At 44.7% G+C, this 25,415-nt stretch overlaps 2 protein-coding genes across 10 annotated transcripts in view; one reads left to right on the plus strand and one right to left on the minus strand.

The window, feature by feature from the left end:
• The window catches only part of TIAM2 (TIAM Rac1 associated GEF 2), a 218,560-nt gene extending 195,152 nt beyond the window's left edge, over window positions 1–23,408 (plus strand). For 8 of the 9 annotated variants that reach the window (XM_041741210.1, XM_041741195.1, XM_041741214.1 and 5 more), the window contains 12 exons: window positions 7,865–8,044; window positions 10,564–10,632; window positions 11,184–11,309; window positions 12,160–12,268; window positions 14,991–15,170; window positions 16,799–16,917; window positions 17,895–18,003; window positions 18,614–18,672; window positions 19,341–19,446; window positions 20,355–20,442; window positions 20,817–20,971; window positions 22,289–23,408. In XM_041741210.1, the coding sequence (XP_041597144.1) occupies window positions 7,865–8,044; window positions 10,564–10,632; window positions 11,184–11,309; window positions 12,160–12,268; window positions 14,991–15,170; window positions 16,799–16,917; window positions 17,895–18,003; window positions 18,614–18,672; window positions 19,341–19,446; window positions 20,355–20,442; window positions 20,817–20,971; window positions 22,289–22,899 (1,911 nt within the window). In that variant the 3' untranslated portion in view covers window positions 22,900–23,408. Of the gene's footprint in view, window positions 1–3,632; window positions 4,784–7,864; window positions 8,045–10,563; window positions 10,633–11,183; window positions 11,310–12,159; window positions 12,269–14,990; window positions 15,171–16,798; window positions 16,918–17,894; window positions 18,004–18,613; window positions 18,673–19,340; window positions 19,447–20,354; window positions 20,443–20,816; window positions 20,972–22,288 lie in introns of those variants that run through there. The other variant, XM_041741241.1, reaches the window with a different exon arrangement.
• A 6-nt stretch (window positions 23,409–23,414) lies between these two features.
• TFB1M (transcription factor B1, mitochondrial) overlaps window positions 23,415–25,415 on the minus strand; it is a 66,091-nt gene continuing 64,090 nt past the window's right edge. Inside the window, exon 7 of the mRNA XM_041741308.1 lies at window positions 23,415–23,812. Within this exon, the coding sequence (XP_041597242.1) occupies window positions 23,569–23,812 (244 nt within the window). The 3' untranslated portion in view covers window positions 23,415–23,568. The remainder of the gene's footprint in view (window positions 23,813–25,415) is intronic.

A 25,415-nucleotide genomic window follows, 5' to 3' on the forward strand; every position in this document is an offset into this window, starting at 1 on the left:
CATCTGCTGGGGAAGCTGCGCCCCTGGGCCGTGCCCTCCGTGTGCCCCTCCACCTCTGTCCTAGATGCCCTGTGCTCCCCCTTCCTCCTCCTGGTCTTACCCCTCTTTCTGCCCTCCCCGAGCCCCTCCTTACACTCTCACAGGGGGTCAAAGTTCCCATCCTGGAGGGTCAGTGCTCCATCCTCAGCACCTGGAGCAGAGCCTGGCTCAGAGAAGAGGCTCTGTTAAGAAAGGTGAAGTGATTTTCCTGGCCTGTCCTTCAGGGAATTCAGAGGACATTCAGTCTTCTATACTTTAAAAATAAAATAAAATAAAATAAAACTTGGCAAGTTGAACTCCCTGTATAAATGTTAGCTTTCATTGATCCCTTGTACTGTGGTGAGTATTTGTACATTTTACTTCATTGACTTGTCGTAAGGACACTATAAAACATGCTCCCTGCTTTCCAGGTGAGCCTGCTGAGTCGGGGGTGGGTGGGGGCTCAAGGCCACACAGCTGGGAACCAGCATGGCCAGCTGGGCTTGTACCTCCAAGACTGTGTGCTTGTCTCCTGTCTTGGAAAAAGTAACCGTTTCAGGAATCTTGGTCCAGCATGTGTTCTGAGACACTTGGTGTGAGCTTCGCACGTATACTTGGGTAGTGAAAAGGGGCTCGGGTGATGGGCTGCCTCGCTTGAGGGGCACGCTCCCCTGTCTTTAATGCCACCACGACTCGCAGCTTGTCCTCCTCTGTCAGGCGTGTACCTAGCAGGTGGCAGGGATTGCCATGGTGCGGTCAGGATCACCCAGCCCCGCCGCCCACCCCTGCTCTCCGCTGAGGGCCAGGCCCCACCTCTGGCTCCCGCCCGCCTCGCTTCTCTGCCCGGCCCTCTGGCCACGGCTGCATTGGCCTCCAGGTCCTGGCACGCTCTGTGCTCCCTCCAGCCCCAGACTGCACTTGGTGTAGACAACTCGTTCATCCTCAAGTGCCCGGTGTCAGTGTTAGCGGCTCAGAGCAGGGTAGGTCTCTGTTCTGTCCACAGGACCCCACATTTCGGGTGTCGATCATCTTGAATTACTTGCTCAGAGTTTGTCTTCCCAGCCAAACTCGGGGCACCATGAGTGGAGGAATTGTGTCAGCCTGTTCATCACTGTGTCCATAGAAACAGAACACTTTGAGCTTCTTCAACCTCAAATCATTTTTTTTTAAGTGACAGGAAAGGAGTCCATTTATGAAAAATATTCAAAAATTAAGCCACTGGAAAAAGAGGAAATTCAAATGAGCCAAAGGATAAAAATATCTCGGTTAACACTGCATTTGTGATATATATCATTCTATTTTTAGAAAAGCTGTGCGTGTATGTTCGTATGTGGTGGAGATGCATAAAGCACACACCTCCTCACCTTCCTGGTAAATTGTGGTCTTCTCTGGTCGGCACGGCAGCCACACATCTGTCCCGCCGCTGGTAACTGTCGTGTTATTTCAGAACGTTTCTGTGCCCCGACTTGTTACATTCATCTTTATGTTTCAGTGTAAAATAAAGGCTCTCTTGTGTCATAAGCTCACATTTACTTTTACGGTTTCCGTTCCCCTTCTGCTTTTGGAAATAGAACTCTTTGGTCTAGAAAACACAGTATGAGTGTCATCTCATCCTTTTTGTACCCTTTTGATAAATGTAAAAACCTATTTCCCTAGATTTTTCCATCCAGGGATTGTATTACTAAGACAAGTGGTCCCCCAGATATAAATTTCATTGATCACCGTGAGTGTTTTTTAACTTCCACCCAGCCCTGCCAGGGTGCTGAGCACTGCCCCATCCTAGCCTCCCAAGAACCTCTGGGCAGCAGGCAGGCTGTGGTGCTGCCAGCTGCAAGCCTGGAACAGAGTTTAGCCGCCGGCCGGGCAGGACACCGTCCACCCTCGCTGCCCATGGATGAAGCCCATCTCTGCTCCGTAGCCTTCTGGGGAAGTCACCTAGCCCTGTGCACTCTTTCTGGATTCCTGTTGCCGCGGCCACTTGGGGATAATATTAGATCTTTCTGTAAGTTAGTCAGTGACTTTGATGTAGTACAAAGTAGATTGAGAAGTCCTTTGTACAATTTTTAGATAGTTTTTTTTTTTAAACTAAGGAATTTTCTGACAACTAATTTGCTAAGATGTGACAGCTGACACCATAGTTGCATGCAGATTAGTCAGTCATACAGGCTTCTCGTAGCTTCCAGATGATGAGCCACAGAGGTTTTAAGTGCACAGTGTGAGAACACGCACCATGGAAACTGCACCCTTTCAGGGCTAGAGTGTCCTTGAAGATAAGTGTCCATTTGCCCAGAGTCTAAAGCTTTTTCCTTTTTTCCCCCAACATTCTTTTTAGGGATAATAGAAGTAGTAGAAACCTAGTTCTTCTGCTTTGCATGCTGGTATAATGAAACCCTGTGACCGTGAACCAGACTAGCACTCGATTCCACAGCGATGGCTCAGTCTCAGCTGGTCTGCATGACGGAGGGAGACAAGGACGTGGTGGCAGTTAGGGATCCGCCAGACTGACCACATGTTGTCAGAGGACCAGTTACCCAAGCAGTATGAGGGTATCTTTCCTGCTAGGTCTGCTGTTGGCCAAGACCATTAAAGATCTTCCCCCGAAGTTAACATCAGTTTCCCCTAAGTTAACATCTGTTTCCTCTCAACCAGGGAGTGAAAGGAGCACACGCTGCAAATGCTGTCATTTACCTTTAAGTATCTCCCTGTGAAATAGAACTCCAAATTATGCAGAGCTTTTCAGCTTTTCTTTTCTTAGGCTGGAAGTATTTGGGGCCTAAGCAGTACAAACAGAGAAGTCTATAGTACCTGGTGTCCCTACACGAGGACTCTGGGCTGTAGGTGGAGCCAGGAAAGCTGGGGCCAGACTGGGCTGATGACAGGTGCAGGGCTGCCAGTGGCCGCGATGTTCCATGGAGTAGCAAGATCTCAGTCATCATTCCTGAATAGTGCTAGATAATGTGATATACTTATCTCAGTGTGATTTTTTTTTTTTCTCTTAAGATCCAAATCCTAGGGCAAAATTGAAAAGCCTTGGGTAGCTGTAACTCTAAATAAGAGCACAGTAAACATCAAAGTTGTCACAGCCAGGGCATCGAATTTTATTAATTCGAGCTAGGAAGAAGGTGGCACGACACCTTTCTGATGAGAGTATTGCACCGAACCAGGGTTAGAAGGGCATCTCAGACCCTGTTTGAGGAGGCTCTGCCCCCGCATTCCTCCAGACAGACGCTGGGGCAAGGTGTTTGATCATCCTAAGTTGTTTTGTTGCCACTCCTGAGAGATGGGGCTCCTGGAAGAAGGACACATTTCAGCCCTTGTATAAGGAAGCAGAAAGGTCTCCCTGGCCATACATTGAAAACCGCAAAACCAAAAGTAACTTTCAGATATCTGTTTCCCCCGCAGTTTTATCCAGATACGGTTGACAAAACCGTATCTTTAAAATGTACAACTTGTTGATTTGTTATACAAATACATTGTGAAATAGTTACCACGGTCAGTTAATGAACATACTTACCCATCACCTCACATAGGTTTGTGGGGTTTTTTGTTTGTTTGTTTGTTTTGTTTCTGTGGTGAGAGCACTTAAGTGCTTTGATGCCCAGGCACTCAGTGAGATGTTCCTCATCTGTAAATAAGATCAAATCATTTTGAAGCAGAGATTAGCCAGCCTTAGAATAAGCTTAAAAACCTGAAAAACTTTGTTTTGGTCAGTATCACTGCTGTATCCTTACAACATAGTTTTAGGGAAAACTGTTTTCATTTAATTTTTAAAAGGAATTCATAAAAAATATTTGTTTTATTTTCTCCCATAAAAAATGCCCACAGTGAACCCAAGATTATTAGCACTGAACCTACGAACTGGAAAATACTGATCTGAGGTGTGCATTTGAAGTTGGGGTGTTCTTTCCTCCATGCAGGCAAAGACTATTGGGCTACAGAATCCACAAGCATCCCCAGCCCTGACTTGCAACCACCTATCTATTGCCTTTAAAGCAGCATTTCTGCGTTGGGGTTGGGAGGATGGTACACATTCCAGGTGCAGTTGTCTGCAGATGTGTGGGAGCTACATATGCTTCTCCAAGCAGAGGTGGCCTCCAGGGCCTGGTGGCGGCATCCCTAGGGCACCTGGAGTGTGTTTGGATTCTGTTATGTCCTGACCACAAGGGCAGAGGCAGGGGAGCACATCTGCTTTGCCTTGTGCTCTACCAGATACCCGGGAGGGGCGGGCGCCCCACAGAGCTAGACAGGAGATGGTCCTGTGCCATCACAGCCCCCATCCCCCTGCCACATTTCTTGACCCCTCATCTGTTAGTCTCTGTTATAATAAGGATTACATGCCAGCAGATTTTGGAGAACACTTGCTGTGTCCATCTGGCATACAGCAGGTACTCAGCAAATGCGAGTACCTTCCCTTTTATTCTTGACCCAGTTGGTAATCTGAGGGGTTATTTGATGGAATAGGTAATCCTGCTGCTTTTCCATCAATAAGGAAGTCAACTGAGAAATGAGCCAGGATCATGCGGACGACTGCGGGGAGAGCCGGGATAGAACTCTGGTCCTCTGCATCTTGCCTGTGCTTCTCACCCCATCACTGTTTTGGGTGTGAAAATAGCCCAACCAGTCACTGTTCCTAGAAGTTGCTTCTCAGACACACCCAGAATTCTACCTTTAACAGTTCAGCGTTGAGGACTGTCGCTAAGAATGGAGAAACTGCAACGTAACCACCTAAGCAACTCTTGCAGATACAAGGTGGAAACACCTTTAGGTTAGTCTCCTTTTAGAGTGCCTGCCTCCTGCTCCCAAGCAGTCCTCACCACCTCCCTCAGATAGTAGCCAAGCTGCTCTGCCTGAGAACGGTGACTTTGTCGCACTTGAGCACTTCATTTTGGTACCTTAAAAAGTACATTTGCTACCAAAATCTCCACTAATGTTCACTTTCCCAGTTAATCTTACCAAAAGTGTTCTTAAAATGAATTCTGGTTTTCTAAAATGGCAAGATACTTTATTTTTAAAAATCTCGTTATTTTAACACTGCATTGTTAGGTGTGATTTTTGACATCCCAGCAAGGCAAAGCTGTAAGCTCACCAGCTGCCATTAACTTATGGTACATTTTGTCAGATCTTATTTTGTGCAGTATATGTGAGCTTAATATAGATTCTATAGCCCTGGAGGCTGTTATTTTTCAGAATTGCAAAATTATATTGTCTGAGCTTGTGCAAATACCAGGATAGAGATTTCAAATAAGTGAGTGTGGAGTCTCAGTATTATTATCTGGGGTTGTTTAGCTCAGTTCATAGAGCGCTGGACCCGGACTATGAGGGCCTCTGTGGGTATGATTCTATCTACTACTTCCTCTGTTTCCTGGGCTCAGACCGCATACCTTTTACGCGGCCGTCCTTCACTGCAGACCCTGGGGACAGCGTGGTCGGGCTGAAGGCAGCCCTGCCCCTGGGAAGGTGGAGATCGCTCACTGTACTGATGGGTAGAGCAGCAGTTCTCATGGGTCACACATTAGCCTCACTTGGGAAGCTTTTAAAAAGTAATCATAGCTTGGGCCCTATAGATCCTGATTGAGTGGGTCAAGCCATGGGTATTTTTTAAAGCTCCTGAAACAGCTTAACGTGTAGCCAGGGTTGAGATCCAGTGGAAAGGAGGAGCACAGAATTTGGAGTGGTTTGGTTGTATTCCTTAATGCTGCTTTAGGATGCTCCCATCCTGTAAGAGAGGAAAGCTGCCTTTTGCCTGCACTGTTCTGTTTGGCTTTTATTATATGTCATTAGGCTTTGAGGGCATGGCTGAACAGTGTTGGGATTTCTTCAGTAATGAATCATAAGATTTGGATGTTTTAAACATGAAATGAGACATTTTTGATAAATCAAGATGCATTTCGATTGAGCCTTAAGATCCACATCTGTTTTCTTATTTTTTGAAAGTTTACCCAGAATGAATGTCTTCTGACAGGCATTACCAGAAATATGCTTGTGTTCACAGTTAATGAACAAAAATGTGGATAATGCATATATCAGAGGAGAATCATTAGTACTTTCTCATCCTTTGAACTGTTTTGGAAGTAAATTATTTTTTATTATCTGTGTCTGTTCATCTAGCTGAAAGCTTAGTACATAGTATATGACTGATCGAACTTTTGCACCAAGATTTATGTGAAAACAAAAGAGAAACGGATATTTAAAGAGCCCCAAGATCTGGAAGTTCTCATCACAGACATCTGGCTGGGGGAGGAGGCTTGCTTTCACTCCCCTGAGTTGGGTTCTTTATATTACGATGCTCTTTCCCCACTGTACTTCTGGCTCATTCTGTGGCTCTCCCTGGGAACACATGTCCTTTCCAGGACCATGATATGACTCCTTCCCGAAGCCTCCCAACACAATGAAGTGGCTGCTGTTGGTTTACTGCGTCTTACCTCTTTCAGATCTGTTCCACACGAGCTTGGGTTGGTTTCCAGAGTGCCTATGGTGGTGCTCCAGTATCTCTTACCTTGGCAAGTGTATTATCTCCTCACACAGGAACTATTATCTCTTCTTTTTTGGAGCTAGAGGAGGCCTCCACTTGAGACCACTGAACTAAAAGGTTAGCCAGAAGATCAGTGTTGAGGGTGGAACAGAGAGGAAGACAAGAAGGGAGGGCAGCAGCGTCCTGTTTTTGCTTCGAGGCTTCCAATTTGTCAGGTGTCCGCTTTGATAATAAGGGTGCATCAGGCCACTGTGGTCGACCAGCATGCTCACGTGAGTTGTTCACGCTCTGAAGCATTCCCAAGAAGCTGGATGGAGCGTTAAGAGATGGTTGTGGTGTGTTCAGCTTTTTACTGCAGCTAGAGTGTAGAGATCAGGCCCGAAGGCAGTGACAGGGAAAGGCACGGCCCCTGCCCATGGCAGGCTTACACACTGGTGGGTGGTCGGAAGGGCTGGAGCTTGTTTGGGTGTGGGACGGAAGGAGACAGGTTAAGTAAAAAGACACTGAGCGTAATCTGATGACACACCAGGCACTCGGGAAGCCTACAGGAGGAGACACACCTGAGACTTGCAACCACTGGCCTCAGGCAGGACTGTACAGACGGGCTCCCCTTGAGAAGACTGTGTTTCAGTCCACATAGGAACTTATTCTGAAGGCTGTCAGTCCCGGGGGCCGCCGGTAGGCGGGGTGACAGCCACTCTTCTTGTCCCTCAGTTTGTGTGATTTCATTCCCACTGTCATGGTGAAGTTCCCACGAAGCCCATTTATCCTTCCTCTCTGGTAGTCACTGCCTTTGCTGTGTCACCTGCTGCCCTGTGGGCCCTCCCCAGGGGCCCTGCACCCCACAAGATAGGGGGCATGACCCTACCTTCACCCCCATCCCTGGGACGCACAACAGCTCTAACCTTTCCACTGCTATTCTGCGTGGCGCGAGACTGCAGAACTGCAAGCCCCTGGTGGCCTCGCCATCCGAAAATCCTTGGGGTGCCACGCCACTCTGGAGGCTCCCAGGGCTCTTCTGTATGGGAGGCTCCTCAGTGTGCTCTTAGGAAGCCTCAAGCTTGGTTTCAGAGCACCCTCAAACCGATGGCTAGTCCCATACGTTGTTTTTTAGTTTCAGTACATAAGAACCATCTCTCAGCTCTTAGGACAACAAAAGACAAAGCATTATGTGTCCGCACTGAGCTCATATCTTTACACCGTTATCTTAAATGACAGCCAGACTCGTTTGACACGACTGAGACCACTTGCCCTTGATTTTTGCCCCTGTGAGGCTGCTGAGAGGGTGCTGGGCAAGGGTAAATTAAACACTGTCTGGCTGATAATAATGGAGCACGTCCTGTACGTTATTTTCCCCGTCTCGCCGTCTCTCAGAGTGCAGAGCAGATCACCGTGCTGTGTAGGAGTTTCAACGACACGCAGAGTAACGGCATGGAAGGGCCTAGGGGGTCTCGGGACCCACCTCCAAGGCCGCTGGCTCGCCACCTCTCTGATGCAGATCGCCTCCGGAAAGTCATCCAGGAGCTGATGGACACGGAGAAGTCCTACGTGAAGGTAACGGGAGACGGTGCGCGTTCTTGCCTGCTCGGTCTCCCTGTGGAGACCAACTGCGTGTCGGCAGGGGTCCCCAGGCCACATCTGCCCAGAACACCAGCTCATGGTGGAGCTGCCCTTGGGATTGCTGCCCAAGAGGGTGACAGGGCGGACGAGCTGAGAGGACTTGGGGAAGAATTCGACTCTCCGCTCATGTTGTTACCAAGGCAGCTTTCGCTATGGAAACAGATGTTCTGGTTTGTCATCTGCAGTCCGTGGGAAGGGAGTCTGTGCTGTGGGAAGAGAGGGCTGGGGGTAACTTTAGGGGATGAGGCCCCGGGGAGCAGCTTGCTCACAAGCAGCCGTCGGTGCGGCCCCCAGACCTGCCTGGTGGAGGTCGCCACATAGGACAGGTCCCACACAGGGCCGCTCCCACCCCGGCACGGAGCGGTAGGTGCCAAGAATCTTCGGTACCCGGAGAATTCACTTACTTTTCTCTGAGGCCCCCAGTGAGTAGTTGGAGAGACATTCTGTGGCAAATACCGGCACCTGGGAAGGAGGAGAGTTGTTCTGTGTAAGTGTCTGCTGGAGCCTGGCGCTACCGTAGCCCCCTGGCTGGCCAGTCGCTGGGAGCATGGCACAGGCGGTGGGCTGAGAATCCCCCGCGCTCCGCCTCAGTGGGGTGCTGTGGCCTTGGGTGGTGCCCTCCAACTCCCCCTCTCACCGGTGTGCCCTTGTTCCAGCATGCGTGCACGTGTGCACACACACATGCACGCACAGCTATCAGCTTTCTCCACAGGGCAGATCTGAGCTTCCCCTTTCATTAACGTTACTGCCGTTTTATCCGGACTCGGCCGAAGGCCTGTTCACAGGTAGCCCAGGAGAACTCTGCAGAGCTCCTCTTTTGATCCCATAGGGGAGAAGGAAAAGCTATAGAGTGGACTGCTGAATTTCAAATCCCATTATGTCTCGTCCCATATCTAATGTGGGGAGATGACGTGAACATCAGGGAGTGCAGACTAGATTTCTGGATCACCCTGTGATCACGATGGCTTTCCCGAAGCCCCTTTGTGTGTCGTGCGGTTTGAGGCTTTGGAGACCCTCTGACCTTTTGAGGGAGGGTGTTCATGAGCTTTCACCCACTGAGTCGAGGGCGGAGTGCAGTTTCTGTTGCTGCTGTCAATGCTCTGTTTTACTGTTGGGCCCCAGTGCACCGGGAGGGTTGTCGCACTGAGATGCTGGTGGAGTGTCAAGGTGGATGTTCTGGGTGAGCTACACAAAGAGGACCCTTCTCTCTGCAAGAAACCTGCATTTGTTTTCTTAGGGCTGCAGCTGTCTGGCGCCGCGGCTCAGAGCCCCCCTGCTCTTGGTGTAAGTCCTCCTGAGCAGCACCAGCCGGCACGAGGAATGAGGGCAGCCCGTCACTGTCTGACCAAATAACCAGCACCGGGTGCCTATTGTGATTCACACACACACACACCATTTTTATTTTGTAATTTCTTTTTGTGGCTGACGTTTAACACGGGATTTTTACTTCTTGTTCATCTAACCTTGATCCCTGCATGCAACTTGGAATTTTCAGCATTGGTGTGTTCCCTGAAATACAGTTCAGTAACTTCTCACATCTCTCTGCTCTGAGGCGGTTGCTGTGGAAGATGGTGAGGGAGGGAAGGCCAGGGAGCTGTTCACTGTGACACAGTAAAAGGCATCACAGGCCTGTCCACTGGCTCCCAGGACCTATGCCATAAGGTTCTGGAGGCTTCGGGCTCTTACAGAGCTCTTCAGTTCTCCATTGTAAAATGAGGGAGCAAAGTAGTGGACTTTGTAATCAATTACTTATAAGCGTTTTCATACTTAAAATTCTTCAGAATAAATGAAACAAAAAATCTTTCCTATTACAAAATTATACACTGGTCTTAGCTTCAAATTATTACATAAACCCATTATCTAAAGAGTTTTATAAACGCAGTCTACTCCCACTATTTTATACTGTTGGAGCCCAATTTACTGGAGTCAAATATGGCCTAGATTATAAATTATGACTGCATTTAATCTTTGAAAATTTTTTCTTGTATTCAAATATGGGAGTTTGAAATTCTGCTAACGTGCCAACCCCAAAGTTGAAGAGCTTCCCAGATCTTGTCCTGTCCTTCTCAGCTCCATGGTGGGGCTGTTACCATGCTCCCTGATGCACAGGAGGCGGCGAGGTGAGCTGGTCATGCCCAACAGGGGTGCCTCGTCAGAACTCCCCTTCTCCGCAGGCAGGTAGATGTTCCCGCTGCACTTGTCCACAGAAAGAGCCAGGCTCTGCCACCAGGCTGTCTAAGCAGAATCAGTGGTCCAGCTGCTGAGTGCACTGTGGTATTAGCCTCTGTGAATTCCATCAGAAATACTAGCAACCACTTTTAGGGTCATGAATTTTAACAAGACTTGAAATCCATCGTTCCCAGTGGGAGTCTGGAGCTGTGGTCAGGGTTGCTGGAAATTCTTGGATATTTTGGAGACACGCACGATGAAGAATCTTTTCTTCCATCTTTCAGGATCTGAGCTGCCTCTTTGAATTATACCTGGAGCCACTTCAAAATGAGACCTTTCTCACCCAAGATGAGGTAATCGGTCCCCTTCCCCCTATCTGCTAACACACACATTAGTCTCTGTTTGTTCTTTAGTGGGCCTCCCCAGAGGTTTTATCTGCTGATCCCCAAAAAAACATCCAGGACTTCTGGATCATCAGAGGGACTCAGGCATGGACTCCTTCAAACCCTTTTTAATGTGGCCTCTGCAGCAGCAAGAGTTTACCCATGCAAGATACTTGATGTCCTTTTTTAAGAGGAAGGTGTGGCCAAAAGTTATTCTTTAATTCATGACTTGACAATGTTAAATATCAGGAATTAGATCTTTTCTGCTGACTTCCATTTTTCAACAATTTGAATCCCAAAAAATGACCCATTTATAAAGTTATTTTAGAATTCCCAGAACCAGAGCTATAAAAACTCTGCGTATAAACTATGTCTCGGAGTGAACATGCTGCCTTCTTTCAAGGATTTAGTTCTGTCTGCTTCTTGGTAAACAATTTGGGATTAGTCTGTGCCTCTGGGATTAAAGTGTTCTCTGGGTCTTCATTGCTGATGTCCTCTTTTCAATCCTGGCCTTCATATAGATGGAGTCACTTTTTGGAAGTTTGCCAGAGATGCTTGAATTTCAAAAGGTGTTTCTAGAGACTCTGGAGGATGGGCTTTCAGCATCATCTGACTTTAATATCCTTGAGACTCCTTCACAGTTCAGAGTAAGTATTTTGGACTTGAGTTTAAAGCAAAAAAAGGTGGATAGAGTACAGAACTTTCTCTTGAAAGAGAAATTGCTGTCCCTTGCCTATTAACAAGGTAAATTCAGTGCTTTCATTGCACAGTTTTCCTCTGCCAGGCGGTAAAAGAAGGCTGCATTTTTATCTTGAGTGGTTCTGGTAATCAGATGTCTGGGTGGCACAACTTACGTAGAGTCTGCTTGGTGGTTGACCATGTCCACCACACTTTGCTCAGATCTACTGAAGGGTGTGTAGGGAGTTTGCTTCCGAAGCAGGAGCACCTACCCCTGCATCTAATCTTTCACCTTCATGGTCAAACAAGGCTGGGATGCAAAACCTAGGTCAGTGGTTCTTCTACGGAGCCCAGTCTCCAGTGTGAGCATCAATGACTGGTGAGGAGCCCCTTCAGGGAATCAGATGCAAGACAGAAGAAAGAGGACAGGGCAGTGTGCAGACAGAAGCATTTGTCCCGAGTAACGGAGAGTTGGCTTGATTAATTATCCTCTCACATCATCCATATCCCACTTTGTCAGATGTATTTTTGTAGAACTTTCGTTCTTGTCCTTTGATTGCCCGTGGTGTCAGTAGGCTCTGCTGCCAGAAAGCTTTCAATCAAACTAAAGATCTGCTCAGGGAATGCCAGGCTGTTCTCCGTCTGCTGTGAAAGTGGGGCAGTCCTGGGTTTATTTCATTTGGTGATTTCTCCGAGGCATTAGTGCTCTGGTATCTGAAAGACAGATGCCATGGATGCACCAAAGCAGTCAGATGCCATGCCAGAGCCAGCAGACATTGATTAAAGCATCTACAATGTGACTTTTCCCTCCCCTTCTAGAAATTACTGTTTTCCCTTGGAGGCTCTTTCCTTTATTACGCGGACCATTTTAAACTGTACAGCGGATTCTGTGCTAATCATATTAAAGTACAGAAGGTTCTAGAGCGAGGTAAGTTGTTCATACCTTTTAGCTATGCTTTTTTAAAAACTGTTAACCGTGAATTTGCATTTAATAGAGATAAGTGCAGTTTAATGGATCATGTTCCATTCTTTACCTTTAAATTAACAGACATTAAAAGGGCAAATTCTCAGTTTATTTCAGTTTATTGGTAACAGTGAACATGTGTCCTAAGAGCAGAGATGTTTCTCTGCCATGTGTCACTTTGCTGTTAAATTACCTCTGGATTTTTTTTTTTTTTCCCACATTCCTTGATCTAAACACTGGGAACCACCAACCACTGGAAGAGGACAGGAAAGAATGTATGCCGTTTTCTTCCTTTCTCGTTAACCTTCGTAGGCTTGGGGAGCCACTGTGAACTGAAGCAGTGTATTAACTAAAGTTAAGGTCTTTTTGAGGAAGCCAGGAAAACACTCAGCAGCCCACATCCTGTCCCCGAAGTACTTTTCATCCCTCTACATTTTTATCGTTTATTTTATTGGCTTTTTAACGGAAGCCTTTATTTTTTTGAAGCCCAGGCAGACCTATGTGGTTGACCTCGTTACTCTCCCCTTTAGTGCCAATGCCAGACGTTACTCTGTGGGGCTGAGAGAGGTGCCTGGGTGCCGGAGGCCCCGTGCCGTGGGTTGGTTCAGGCACAGGGCCAGTGCATCATGCCGCCTGGGCTTTCAGGAATGGGCTGGTCAGTTGGCCCAGCTGGGGAAGTGCATTTGAAGATGTGATGGCAGCCATGACCTTGTTCAGGTCCACACATACTGTAGGGAGTTTGGGGCCACCATCACCCTCACTGTGGTGGTTCAGTCTATTCCTGTAATGCCCACACCAAGAATGTTGGTTCACCTGATGCCATTCTGTTACTGGAGGCTTCTTTCTGTTGCCCACACCTCTGAGATTCAAATTCTCAAATTTGTGTCTCTCGGAAGTTTTTCTATCCATTGTAATTCTCACCTGTGGTGGCAGAGGTAAGAGGGAGAATCAGCGATGTAGGCACAGGACTGAAGGTTGGGAGCAGCGATGATGCAGTGTGCACAGAGAGCAGACACACAGGTGCAGGTCCTCAGAGTTTCAGGGAGGCTTGACACTGGAAGGTGTCTTAGGGAAATACATGTACTCCTGTTGACGTTCATCTGAACTGTCCAGAAAAGGTTACCAGGCCCCCTGCGTTCCCTTATGGGAACCAGGGAACAAGACAGGAACCTCCTAAAGCCTGAACTATTACAATGTCATACATTTCTTGGATAAAGATGACTTCCCCCAGGGCTTGGATGCCTTCTTTAGAACTACAGATGGCCTCATGCGGTTCACTCCCATTATGATTTGCCAGCTCTCTCGAAGCCAGGGAACCAGGGCTCTCTTCTGTGACAGTGGCAAATGTTTAGGGAGACGTCTGTATTTGAACTTTTTAAATTACATCAACAGGGCAGTAGCAGCCAAGGTAAATTCCGAGCCCCTTCCCCTGCTGTCATTATACACTTCTAAGTGGCATCGTCCAATAGGGTCTGAAGGTTGCCCTTCAGTGTTTCTTTCTCAAAACCAGGGAACAGTCTCTCCACGGTACCATGGAAGGCATGTAAAGTTTATCCCAACACTCAGAGCATTTAGCCAGTTCCGCTGATGCATCTCTGCCATTTGGTTGAAATCTGGATCTTTACAGTATTGTAGAAGAGCAGGCTCAAAGTTAAGAATGGAGTCTTAAAGTGCTTTAAGTGAACAAATGCCAGCCAAAATCCATCTCCTCTACTTACTTAAAAAGAGATCTGACTCCATCGGCATTTCCTTCCAGGAACACCTTCTTACTGACAATATGCCATAAAATTAAAGCATATCAATCCTTTGCTCAGTTCTGAAGGATCATCTCACCATCCACTTTGTCTGGTGGTCACATTCAAAATGGTACTGCATCTCCTAGAAGTTGTAAATTTTTGCCTTAGTGACAAAACCCCAAATAAGGGTGTAATTTCATTCAAATTGGCTGAATTACAAATGGCTGGTCAACCATTGTCAGCAAGTGGAATCCAAAGCAGCAACTGGTACCCCCACTAGCACTCTCAAAACAAGAAGGGGTTGGGTTCCTGTGTGCCTCCTTCATAATGTCAGACACTGGACACAGGTAGATTTCCCTGCCCGTAGAGGTCTGAAGGTCACATCTGGTGGCACTAGATGGCTCAGAGCCATGGAGGTGAAGGCTGCAGTGCTTATCAATTTATTTTAAAAGGAAATAAGTCCCTAAGCGTATAGAATAAATTAATCTGTGGGAGGACAGTAGGGAAAAAAATACTAGTTTATTTTGCTATATGATTGTTTTGAAGGGTAGGTGTAGGGTCTGGATAATACTGTTCTGTGGCTTTCTGAATTGGCTGAAGCTCACTTTTTAGGCACCTCTCACAATGTCTCATGGGTTTGCATGTGAATCTGCCTTTAAAGTCAGACATTTCTACATTTCAACTTGGTGTTCCTCTTTAGTGTACAGACTATACTGTGTAGACAGCCTAGTAAGCTCCTTTTTTTCATGGAATTTGCCACAGGCTGTGATGCTGAATCCATGTTGACAGCTGGGTGCTTGACCCACTGAAGTATTTGGGTTTTTATAAAGAACAGGCATTAGCAACACGGCAGAAGTGGATGATCTATGACTCCATTAAAAACTAAATGAAGTAGGGTTTAATTCATCCTGCTGTGCTCTTCTAAGGGTCTTTTATCCACCTGCTTGTAGCTAAAACTGATAAAGCCTTCAAGGCTTTTCTGGATGCCCGGAATCCTACCAAGCAGCATTCCTCCACGCTGGAGTCCTACCTCATCAAGCCAGTTCAGAGAGTGCTCAAGTACCCTCTGCTGCTCAAGGAGCTCGTGTCGCTGACAGACCACGAGAGTGAGGAGCACTATCACCTAACAGGTAAGAAAACTTTCTGCAGACTGAATGTGACAGCCGCCAAGTCTACGGGACCCTTCTTCTCTAGAGCCCCCCTCCTCCTTTCACATTCTCAGATGTTCCTCAGTACTCTGATTATTAAGCTTAGATATAATTTTACTCTGTGAAAATAGCTAGCTCTATGGCCATCACTTTAGGTGGGCAGAGTTCTTTGGCAAAATTTTGTCTTTGGAGTAGCTCCAAGCCACCCCTCTGGAGGGATGGTTCCATTTTCATTTTTTAAAGTACGTATTTGAGCTCAGTGATTTGAAATCCATTACTTTGGGTCTCAGTTAGCAGAACTGTCCTGCCAGAACTGACATGGGGCCTCTTTCCCTACCACCTTGTGAGTTTTTGTGTTGCCTGCTGCCCAGTGCTGCTGATCAAATCCATTGGGTGAGGCTCCACCTTGTGGGGATTTCAGAGCAGAGCCCAGCTCCACAACCCAACTCCTAGTAACAGGTTATGCTTTACAGCCGATGCTGTAACCTCAGAAATTACTGGCCTAAGATACAATTTATCAAATACACAAAGCCCCTCAATTTGATAGTGTAAGTAGAGTATCCTTTAAAGAGCTGTTGTGTTTGCATGAGAGAGATATAGTGATTTGTCTTCTACATGTGAAAACTAGGTGGTCTGGTTAAGTTACCTGTAATAAAATACCTGGGTAGAGTAACAAATTTATTAGTAAGTATTAGTATTACTGAATAATCAACAGTGAAAAGGATGTCAGACTGGCTCCTTTTTCTATGACAAGCATACTTTCATAATAAGTAACAATTTTTTAACATGGAATTTAAATTCTACAAATAACTGCTACAAATTATGATTAATATTCAGACAATGTGTGAAAATGTCCTTTTTCATCAAGATGATGTTTAAGTGGGTCAAGAACTGCCTTCCAAACTTCCCTCCAAACTGAACTAAAATACTGAATCAAGAGGACGAAATACGAAAAATACTAAATTTATAGGTAACCTGAAATTTTGCTTTTTGACTTTGCCAAAATCATTTTGTCTCTAGCACACCCAAGTAGAAAATTATAAATAAGCACCATGTATAAATGCAAACAGTTGCTCTGGTCATTTGGGGCATTTACAGAGATATTGGTAAGTTCTTGCTAACAAATGTTGTTGTTCACAGTTGGCCCAGAAGAGAAGCAGAATTTAAGGGTAGGTATCCCACTGGCCAGTCTTGGCTCCACTTATTTCTCTCTTCAGAAGTCTGGCAAAATACCTAACCCTTCTGCATCTCAGTTTCCTCATCTGCGAAATGGGATTGACTACAGTTCCTACAGTCACTGAGTTACTGTGGGGATGAAATGACGAACATAGACCACCTGCCAAAGAACCTGCCGAATAGAAGGTGCTTGATCAGCGTTAGCTGTTATTATTAGTGATACTTTTTACCTGTGTTTTGCCTCATTTAAAAGAGAACTGGAGGTGGGAGATCATTCTGCTGTTCTTCATCATGACTGGAGTACACTAGGCTGCTGGGCTGCAGCGGAGTATGGTGCTTCCGTTAATAAGAACTGGTCTTGAATCCTGAGCTGCTTCATTACTGCTGTTGGTAGGACTTAAACAAAATTTATAAAATAATTTCATATTTTTCAGAAGCACTAAAGGCAATGGAAAAAGTAGCGAGCCACATCAACGAGATGCAGAAGATCTACGAGGATTACGGGACTGTGTTTGACCAGCTAGTGGCAGAGCAAAGTGGAACCGAGAAGGAGGTCAGCAGAACTTCTAGATTCTGAGAGGCTTACTGCATTTGCTCACTGGATCTATAGGTGACCTCCAGACTAGGCTGCCCTGTTCTGGCTCTTCTAGAGGATAATATGCCTAATTTTTTTTTATCTTAATGCTTGCAATAAACCACACCATTTAAGTATAAATGTTATATAAAATTCATTACACTGGTGTAGAAATGTAACCCTGTGTCATCTTCACATTGTACAAAGGACAACAAGAAATATCTCCAAGCTTATATTCCTGTCTCCACCTCTTTTTCCATGGGCTATGAGGCAAGACTCACCCCCGGGGCGGGCACGCAGATGGAGCGCAAAAGCTGCAGAGGGAGAATGAATACAGGATGTGGGTGCCAGCAGATATCAGTACCTGATATCTAGTATTGGTGGCTACCTCCTTACTTACAGAACTAGTTTAAGTGGAATTTGACAGTTTCTATGTTTTTCTTTTCTGGTTGATTATTACTAAATTAGAAAGTCTACATGTAAGAAAACAGTTTCAGTAGAGAAAGGCCAGAATAGAAAACAACTGGAGTTAAATTTTTTGTTATGGTTTTCAGTGTTGGTACTTTTTTATATTTGCAGGCCTAGTGTAGGTTATGGATCAGGGGTAGTAACTGTGCTAGAGCCTGAGGTCAGTATTAATGAAGACACTTTGGATGGACCTCTCGAACTGTGGTGGAATGGATGCTAGGGAGTAGATCATGAGGCATGTATCACTTACATATGATGTGTGCAGTGAACCAAATGCCTTCCTATTTATGGTATTTTCCAAAGTTTGATGCTTCGTTCATATTTTCAAAACCTGTATTATTTAAAGGCCCTGTAAGGGGCTATAAAAATCACATTGAATATACTTGCATTTGAGCAATCCCCATATATACGTATGTGATTCACTGTCTAACACGCGACAGCCTGTCCCTGTGGTCTCCATGTCTTCTTTATCTCCTGTTATGATACAGGTAACAGAACTTTCCATGGGGGAACTTCTGATGCACTCTGCAGTTTCCTGGTTGAATCCATTTCTGTCTCTAGGAAAAGCCAGAAAGGACCTTGAGCTCACAGTGTTTGGTTAGTATCCCATTTGAAAGGATGTAAACTTAAGGCTAGTGAGAATGAAGAACTTTTTAAATCCACCAGTTCAGCTAACTCCTGATTTTCAGGAGTTAGAATCATTGCTATAATGGCTTTTGACTTAACAGAGCCAGCCTCCAACTATTTAAAATGCTGTCGCTCTGCATACTCATTTTCTTGTTCTCCCTTCTGCTTGGCTTAGTGGTTTTGGCCAAGTGTTACAGGAACAGATCTCCTGAGGCTATTTTGAAACTGCTATCTTAATTGTTTGCTGCATTTCAGAATGTCTTAATTCTCACTAAGACTGATTATAGACAGTGTATTCTCACTGAGATGAACACCATGTCCTCAGATTTCAATAAAACCAGAATTTTTTGAAAATCCCCCAAATCTACTTCAGATAATCGCTTTTAAATAAGTAGGTACTTTTGCATCATTCAAATATGACCAGAAGGAAGCACCATTTATTCACTCCTGTGCTAGCATAGTGGGATCCTGGAGCTTCATAAGTTTGAAGAGCTTGGTTCTATTAAAACATTCAGCCTAGATCAACTTTGGAAAAAAGTTTGTACAAAATAATGAAAGACTTTTCTTTTTTTTTCTTTAGTTTTTAAAAGAGCTGTCATATTGGTTTATAAAGAAAACTGCAAACTGAAAAAGAAACTGGTAAGATGAGAAGTACATTTAAGCAAAGCTACCTGTTCATGGCTCTGTCCTGTTAGTGTTGATCTGAGAAGTCTGCTCAGTACCAAGGTCCCACTTGACTAACGGGACTTACTCCTAGTGTGACCAGCCGAACCAGCTATTAGTCTATTTCTTATTCTCCCCACAATGTCTGTTTTAAAAGAAGATGTAGACAAGCACCTGTGCTGGAGCCTACACAGAAAATCAGCTTTCATATATCCGAAAATGGTCCATGTTTGCTCCATACACATAAAAGACTACGTAACTTTGGTTTGTTTTCAAACAACTTTTACCTTGGTTCAAAAAAAAAGAAAAAGGAAAAAAAAAAAAGCTTAGTTGTGGCTACCATAAGCCATCAGAGTTATTACCATTCAGAGGTAATGAGGACATCTAGAAGGCTTGGCTTGGCTGTCATTCTTGCTTGGCATCTAGAAGTCTGCTCCCCAGACCACAGCTCTGGCTTATCCCCACACAGTGTGTGCTCTTTGAGAACGGGAAGCATACCTGACCTGATTCGTTTCTGCACCCTGATGCTCCCACGGCTGCAAGGAGCCTTGCACAGGGAGAATTAAAGCTTCCATTCCCTGCACACCTCCTCTGTGGGTGAGAGCTTGCTCTAACACTTTTCTTGGGGGGCTTTCCTATTACAGCCCTCGAATTCCCGGCCTGCACATGGCTCTGCTGATTTGGACCCATTTAAATTTCGCTGGTTGATCCCCATATCCGCACTTCAAGTCAGACTGGGGAATACAGCAGGTAATTGTTTCTTGTGGGATGATGCCAGGAAAAAGCATTTTAAAGAGACTTATTTGCATTGTGGAATGAAAAACCAGAAAGAACTTTGGGGATAATTTTTGAGTTTTATTTTATAGGCAAGGAAAATGAGGACAAGAGAGGTTGTTACGATGTTGCTCTTCTTGTTTTTGCTCTTTTATAGACTTTTGGAGAAAGTAAATGCCAGTGGATTGCTTTTCTTTGCCAACTACCTCCCTTCACTCTCTTCACTGTTTATTTTCACTATCAATGGTTTTCAACAATTTTTTCTAATATCCTTGATACCCTAAAATTTGTTAAAGAAACAAAGGACCACAATTTAAAATTTAAGAATTTTTGATACACCAGAAAGTCTCTTCAGTTTAAGCAGTATTATAAGTGATACTAGAAAAAAAAAAAATCTTAAAGATCTTCAGTCTTCCATCTTGGAAAATGTTCAGAGATCTTCTAGAATAACCACATTCTGGTGACAGTGCCTCTGGTGACAGAAAGGACCAGCAGTCTAAGGCATGCCGCGATGGTCTGGGTCCCTGCTTCATTTTTGTTTTGAAGCACTTATGTTTCCTAACACGGGACTGACTGTGGGCTGGCCTGTTTTACCTCAAGTACCTGGGCACATCCTGCTGTTCCTTCCAAAAAATACAATGAACTGAATGGGGTTGAAAAACAGGATCCCTTTAACCTTCTTCCCAGAGAGATGGAATCCAAGGCCAGGGAGAAAGCATGTTAAGAGAGATAGAAAACTTTACCAGGAAATGTAAAAAGTAATTACAAAGTATTTTTGATAACGATCTGTGAAAGTCAAATGATAAGAGGACAGAGAATATTTGACTTGAGTTTTGAACTTCCATCTTTGGCAAAGTCGTAGACCCTTGTTTTCTTTTATACAGGGACAGAAAATAATTCCATATGGGAACTGATCCATACGAAGTCAGAAATAGAAGGACGGCCAGAAACCATCTTCCAACTGTGCTGCAGGTATTACTGACTTCCAAAAATTAAAGCCAATAGGAATAAGACAGAATTACACTATCTTAAAAACGGGAGTTTATTTTTAGTGCTCTCCTGAATTTTGATGACTTCAAGATCACACCCAGCCTCCCCCCAAATGGCAACTGTGACTGGAGTAGAACATACTGGTTAAATATATATCCAGATTTTAGTGCTCAGAGGCGCTTCAAGAAGGATTGCTTCTCCTTTTGTAAGTTAGGAGGCCAAGGTGCCCAGAGGTTGGGTGATGTGCTGTCAGTCTGGTCATGAGAGCAGTGATGGGACACGTAAGGACTGGGGAATGTGGACACGATGCAGGTGACACTGGACAGAACAGCTATTTTCTCTTCTCCCCTCACCAGTGACAATGAAAGCAAGACCAACATCGTCAAGGTGATTCGGTCTATTCTGAGGGAGAACTTCAGGCGTCACATCAAGTGTGAGTTACCCCTGGAGAAGACCTGTAAGGATCGCCTGGTTCCCCTTAAGAACCGAGTTCCTGTTTCAGCCAAGTTAGGTGAGAACTTTGCTGGCCTTGTGTTTATTGAGGACCATCTGAGCTTCTCTGTGGAAAATATATGTTCCTGCAATAACAGCAGTCCATCCTCGCTTTGTCAAGTACCAGGGGTAGCTTGGTAAGCTCTGAACCAGACACCCGAATCCAGAGTGGTGTGTGAAGGTGGTGGCGATTTTATTTCTGATTTTATTTCCTTTTAAGAAAGTGAAAAGGCCTCTTGCTCCTAGACCTTGTATAAGCTCTAATCACCCCCAACTCCAAGTCCTTGCCTTACTACCAGCTGACACAGTCTCTACACTTACCATCTTATCTGTTTCTTCCACCAAGATGTACAGAAGTCCAGGGGCTGGGCTTTGTTCACTGCAGCAATCCCAGTGCTCAGAGAAGTTCAAGTCATCTAGAAAGCCAATAGTTGGTGAATTAAGGTCAAGAAACCTTATATTCATTCTTAGTCAAATGAACACTCCAAAATAATCACTCCAAATCAAGCTCTTCTTAAACTGTATACCTTTAAAATTCATTTAAATTTTTCTTTTAAATTTTCGGTTTAAAACCCTCTTCTGTATTAACTGTTTTGTTAATATCTTTGGTCTTATTTGTAGTCTTTCATTTTTCCTTTTTTTTTTTTTTTGTTACAGTGTAACCTCTTCAGATTCACTGTATATTTTCTATTTTTTTCCCTCTATTGCCAAAATAAGCTGTAGCCATCAAAACTATGCTGTAACTGCCCACAGAAACATCACAACTGAGAGCCCCCCTTTTCCCTTCAACGCAAGAGAAAGAAATTAAAAAGGATTAAATATTCGTATTAAATCTCTGAGAGTTGGCTAGAAATTCCAACAGAGAGAGTTCTCATGAGTGATGAAGGACATTTTCCTACTTTTAATTGAGAAGTAAGAGAAATAAACAAGGTGAGAAGGCAGGGATAGAAATATGGTATAATCTTGGCTATCCAATTTCAAAGTAGTTAGTGAAAGAAAGGGACCTAGATTTTATTAGTAACTTTTTCATTTATGCATTGGCAAAATAAGAAAGCCTTTGTAACAGTTTATAGCTTCTTCTATCTAAACAATCGGGCTCTGGTAATTGATCATCTAGAAATGCCAAATCCTCTAACATTTCAAATAAACCAAAGTAAAAAACTTCCACACTTGCAGTATCTGCATTTTCCCCCAAGTTCCAGGATAGTTGGTAAAAAAGCAAGATTATAAAATTTTAAGTTATTAATGTTAAATCTTATAATGTACAATGCAAAACTTATGCACTGTGGAGTCTGTTTCTTGATCGTGACAGGAGATGCACTTTTCCTCATTGCAGCTTCCTCCAGGTCCTTAAAAGTCCTCAAAACTTCCTCCAGCAGCGAGTGGCCCAGTGAGCCGGGCAAGGCCAGCTCCCTGGACTCTGACGAGTGCAGCCTGAGCAGCAGCACGCAGAGCAGTGGCTGCCACCCAGGTGGAAGCCGGCAGGACTGCCTGCAACACCCCCAGACGGGCCTGGCTGATTTTCCGGACAATCTCATCAAAGAGAGTGACATTCTGAGCGACGAAGATGAGGACTACCATCAGACTCTCAAACAGGGCAGCCCTACCAAAGACATTGAACTTCAGTTCCAGAGACTGAGAATCTCCGATGACCCGGACGCAAACGCAGCTGAGCAGCAGCCCAGCACAGAGGGCCGACCCAAGGGGGAGCCGCCCAAACTGGTGCGGGGGCACTTCTGCGCCATTAAACGGAAAGCAAACAGCACCAAGCGGGACAGGGGAACTTTGCTAAAGGCACAGATCCGTCACCAGTCCCTTGACAGTCAATCTGAAAACACCACCCTTGATCTCAGTTCTGTTCTGCAGCGAGAGTTCAGTGTCCAGAGTTTAACATCGGTAGTCAATGAGGAGTGCTTTTATGAAGCGGAGAGCCACGGAAAGTTGTAGTGCAATTTCAGTCCGGACATGGGTTTAATTGCTTGTTTTAAACTGGTGGTGAAGTGGAAATTGCAGAAAACCTATTTGTTATTGGGGTTTGTGCAGCATACATTTTCCCACAAAATAGTTGTAAAGATTTAAGTTATTTTAATTTATTATAGATCAGAGAACTAGATTAAACTGATCAGAATCTGTAAGAATCTGTAAATTACTTAGTTTATATCCCTTTTGAGCAGGTATCAAAATGACTTAGGATCCTTAAAATTACAATCTATTTTAATTTATGTGGAAAAAGTAAGATGGAGAAGTTGTGATTAATAGTTTTTAAAAGGTCCCCCCCACCCCCAATCCTCTGGGCATTTTTCTTTGAGCTGTTTTTGCTTTATTTAAAGCATATTTATTTTGATGTGGGTGAGGGGCACAATGTGCAGATATTTCATTTTTGTAAGGTTGTAACAGATGCTGTTTATACTGAACCTGTCATATCTATGCAGTATATATATTAAAAGAAAGCTTGTACTGTATCTTATTTGATTATATTTATTTTCTCTACCAAGCTGTATAGTAAAAGGGAAATAAGTCACATCTGGTAATCGTATTTTTATTATCCTTCGGTAGAAGACAAAAGTACACATCTGAGCAGCTCAACGTTGTGGAAATCTACATTTGATATGCTGCTTATAGTCCATTTCTCTCCTTGTCATCCTCCTCTTCCTGATTTTTGCTTTTATTTTGCTTGAGTTCTTCTCTGAAATTGTAAGCAAAGAGGTGTGGGTCTTCATCACACATTTTTCGGTATACATCACACAGGCTCTTAAAGTGTGAGACAGAGAGCTGGCTGGGCCGGAGGGTAGGGTCCACGTCTGCCAGCTCTAACAGTTTCCCAGTGCTTTCCACACGGTGAATCTGAGGGAATAACATTCTGAGAAGAGAAAATCATCAGAATTCTACTTAAGAAATTCTGTAAACCATGATGTGTCTTTCTATTTGCACTTGAAAATGACATCATTTTGATCACTGACAATGGGAGGGAGTGTCCGCGGGGCCCCCAGCCACTGGAGAAGGTTCTTGGCCATGCCACCGCAGCAGGTACAGAGGACCCCTGAAGGCAGAGCTAATCTGACCTGGGAGGTATGTCCACAAGGGGAAATACTTTCCGAAGCGCAATACTAGTATCTTTAAGGTAAGTTTAAAGAAACATCTGCTCAGTTTTAGTCTTACAGAAACAGGTTTAGTTTGCATCATTTCAATATAAAACTTATTTCTTGATTTTTTTGTAATTTGAACTTAGATTTTAGAACTGTTCACTCTCAAGGAATGACCCTTCTTTGCAAAGTTTGAAAACAGGAGGTGTGAAAATACAGAGATCATTCTCTCTTTCAGGTTTACCTTGTGGCAGCTTTACAACTGATTGGAAGTACAGATTTTAAATTTCATCTAACCAAGCAGATCACATTTTTAAAATGAACAGCAAAACTGATGATTGAAATGTTGCAAAACTACACCTAGGTTTTATTTCTTAATAGTTGCTCTACAGAGCTCAGAGATCATGGCCAATGTCAGTGGAGTTTCTCTTACAGGCTGCTGGTCCTCTCAGTAAGGAACTGCAAGTTCTCTATGGTGTCTGGGTGAGCTGTGATATTGGAGTACAGTTTGGTGACCGATGTGTGGGTGCATGTGCTTGAAGGACACCAATGAGGCAAAGTACGGCACACTAGGTTCCCTATCTGTATAAGGGACTGTGTCTGTGAAATGAAGGGGCCCATCATTAAGGTTGGAAACACCAGGGCCAGCTCTGAGGCCAGTTCTAGCATTCCCAAAAGAGAATATACTTTCTGTTCCCCCACCATGAATCAGGGCCATCAGGTACAGCTGTACAAGTCACACCCTGCATGAAGGGTGATGAGTGTGAACTGAAATCCAGCTGGGGCTCTCATCAAATGATCCTGGCTGGGCCTGCAGCCTATGGGGTGTGTGTGTGTGTGATCATTCTAACTAGCACCAAGGTAGCCAGTGGCATCTGTCACCAACTCTGCTCTTGAAGTCTCTGCTAGAGCAGTAGCAACTACCTGGTGAAGAATAAACCCTGGCCTAGTTAGAGCCACCAACGGCAAGACAAGGATTTCATATCAGTCAACTCAAATCTGTAAGAATGAGTTGTGGGCTGCAGTGATTTCAGGATGCAGCTCTGAACTGTACCTGAAATAATTTCATGTGCTAAGGGGACACCTCACAAAACCAGAGAAGAGATGGAGCTTTATATTAATGGGGGTGATCAGGAAATAAGAAATGTGTGCCTATAAAGCCAGGCACCTTTAAATAGCTAAAAGTTGACCATATTAGATGGCAGGCTTTTAAACACACACCCACCCCTTCCTGCCTTACTTGGGCCTAATTAAACATTTTCTTGGATGTCCATGAATATAAAATATCACTGTGGTCACTTCAGGGCCTCTGGAGGCATGTGGATTCTAAACCACCATGTTCTGTCTGAGATTCCTGACAGTGGCCGTGTGTGTGTGTGT

This window comes from Vulpes lagopus, chromosome 2 (assembly GCF_018345385.1).
Source record: "Vulpes lagopus strain Blue_001 chromosome 2, ASM1834538v1, whole genome shotgun sequence".
Lineage (NCBI taxonomy): Eukaryota > Metazoa > Chordata > Mammalia > Carnivora > Canidae > Vulpes > Vulpes lagopus.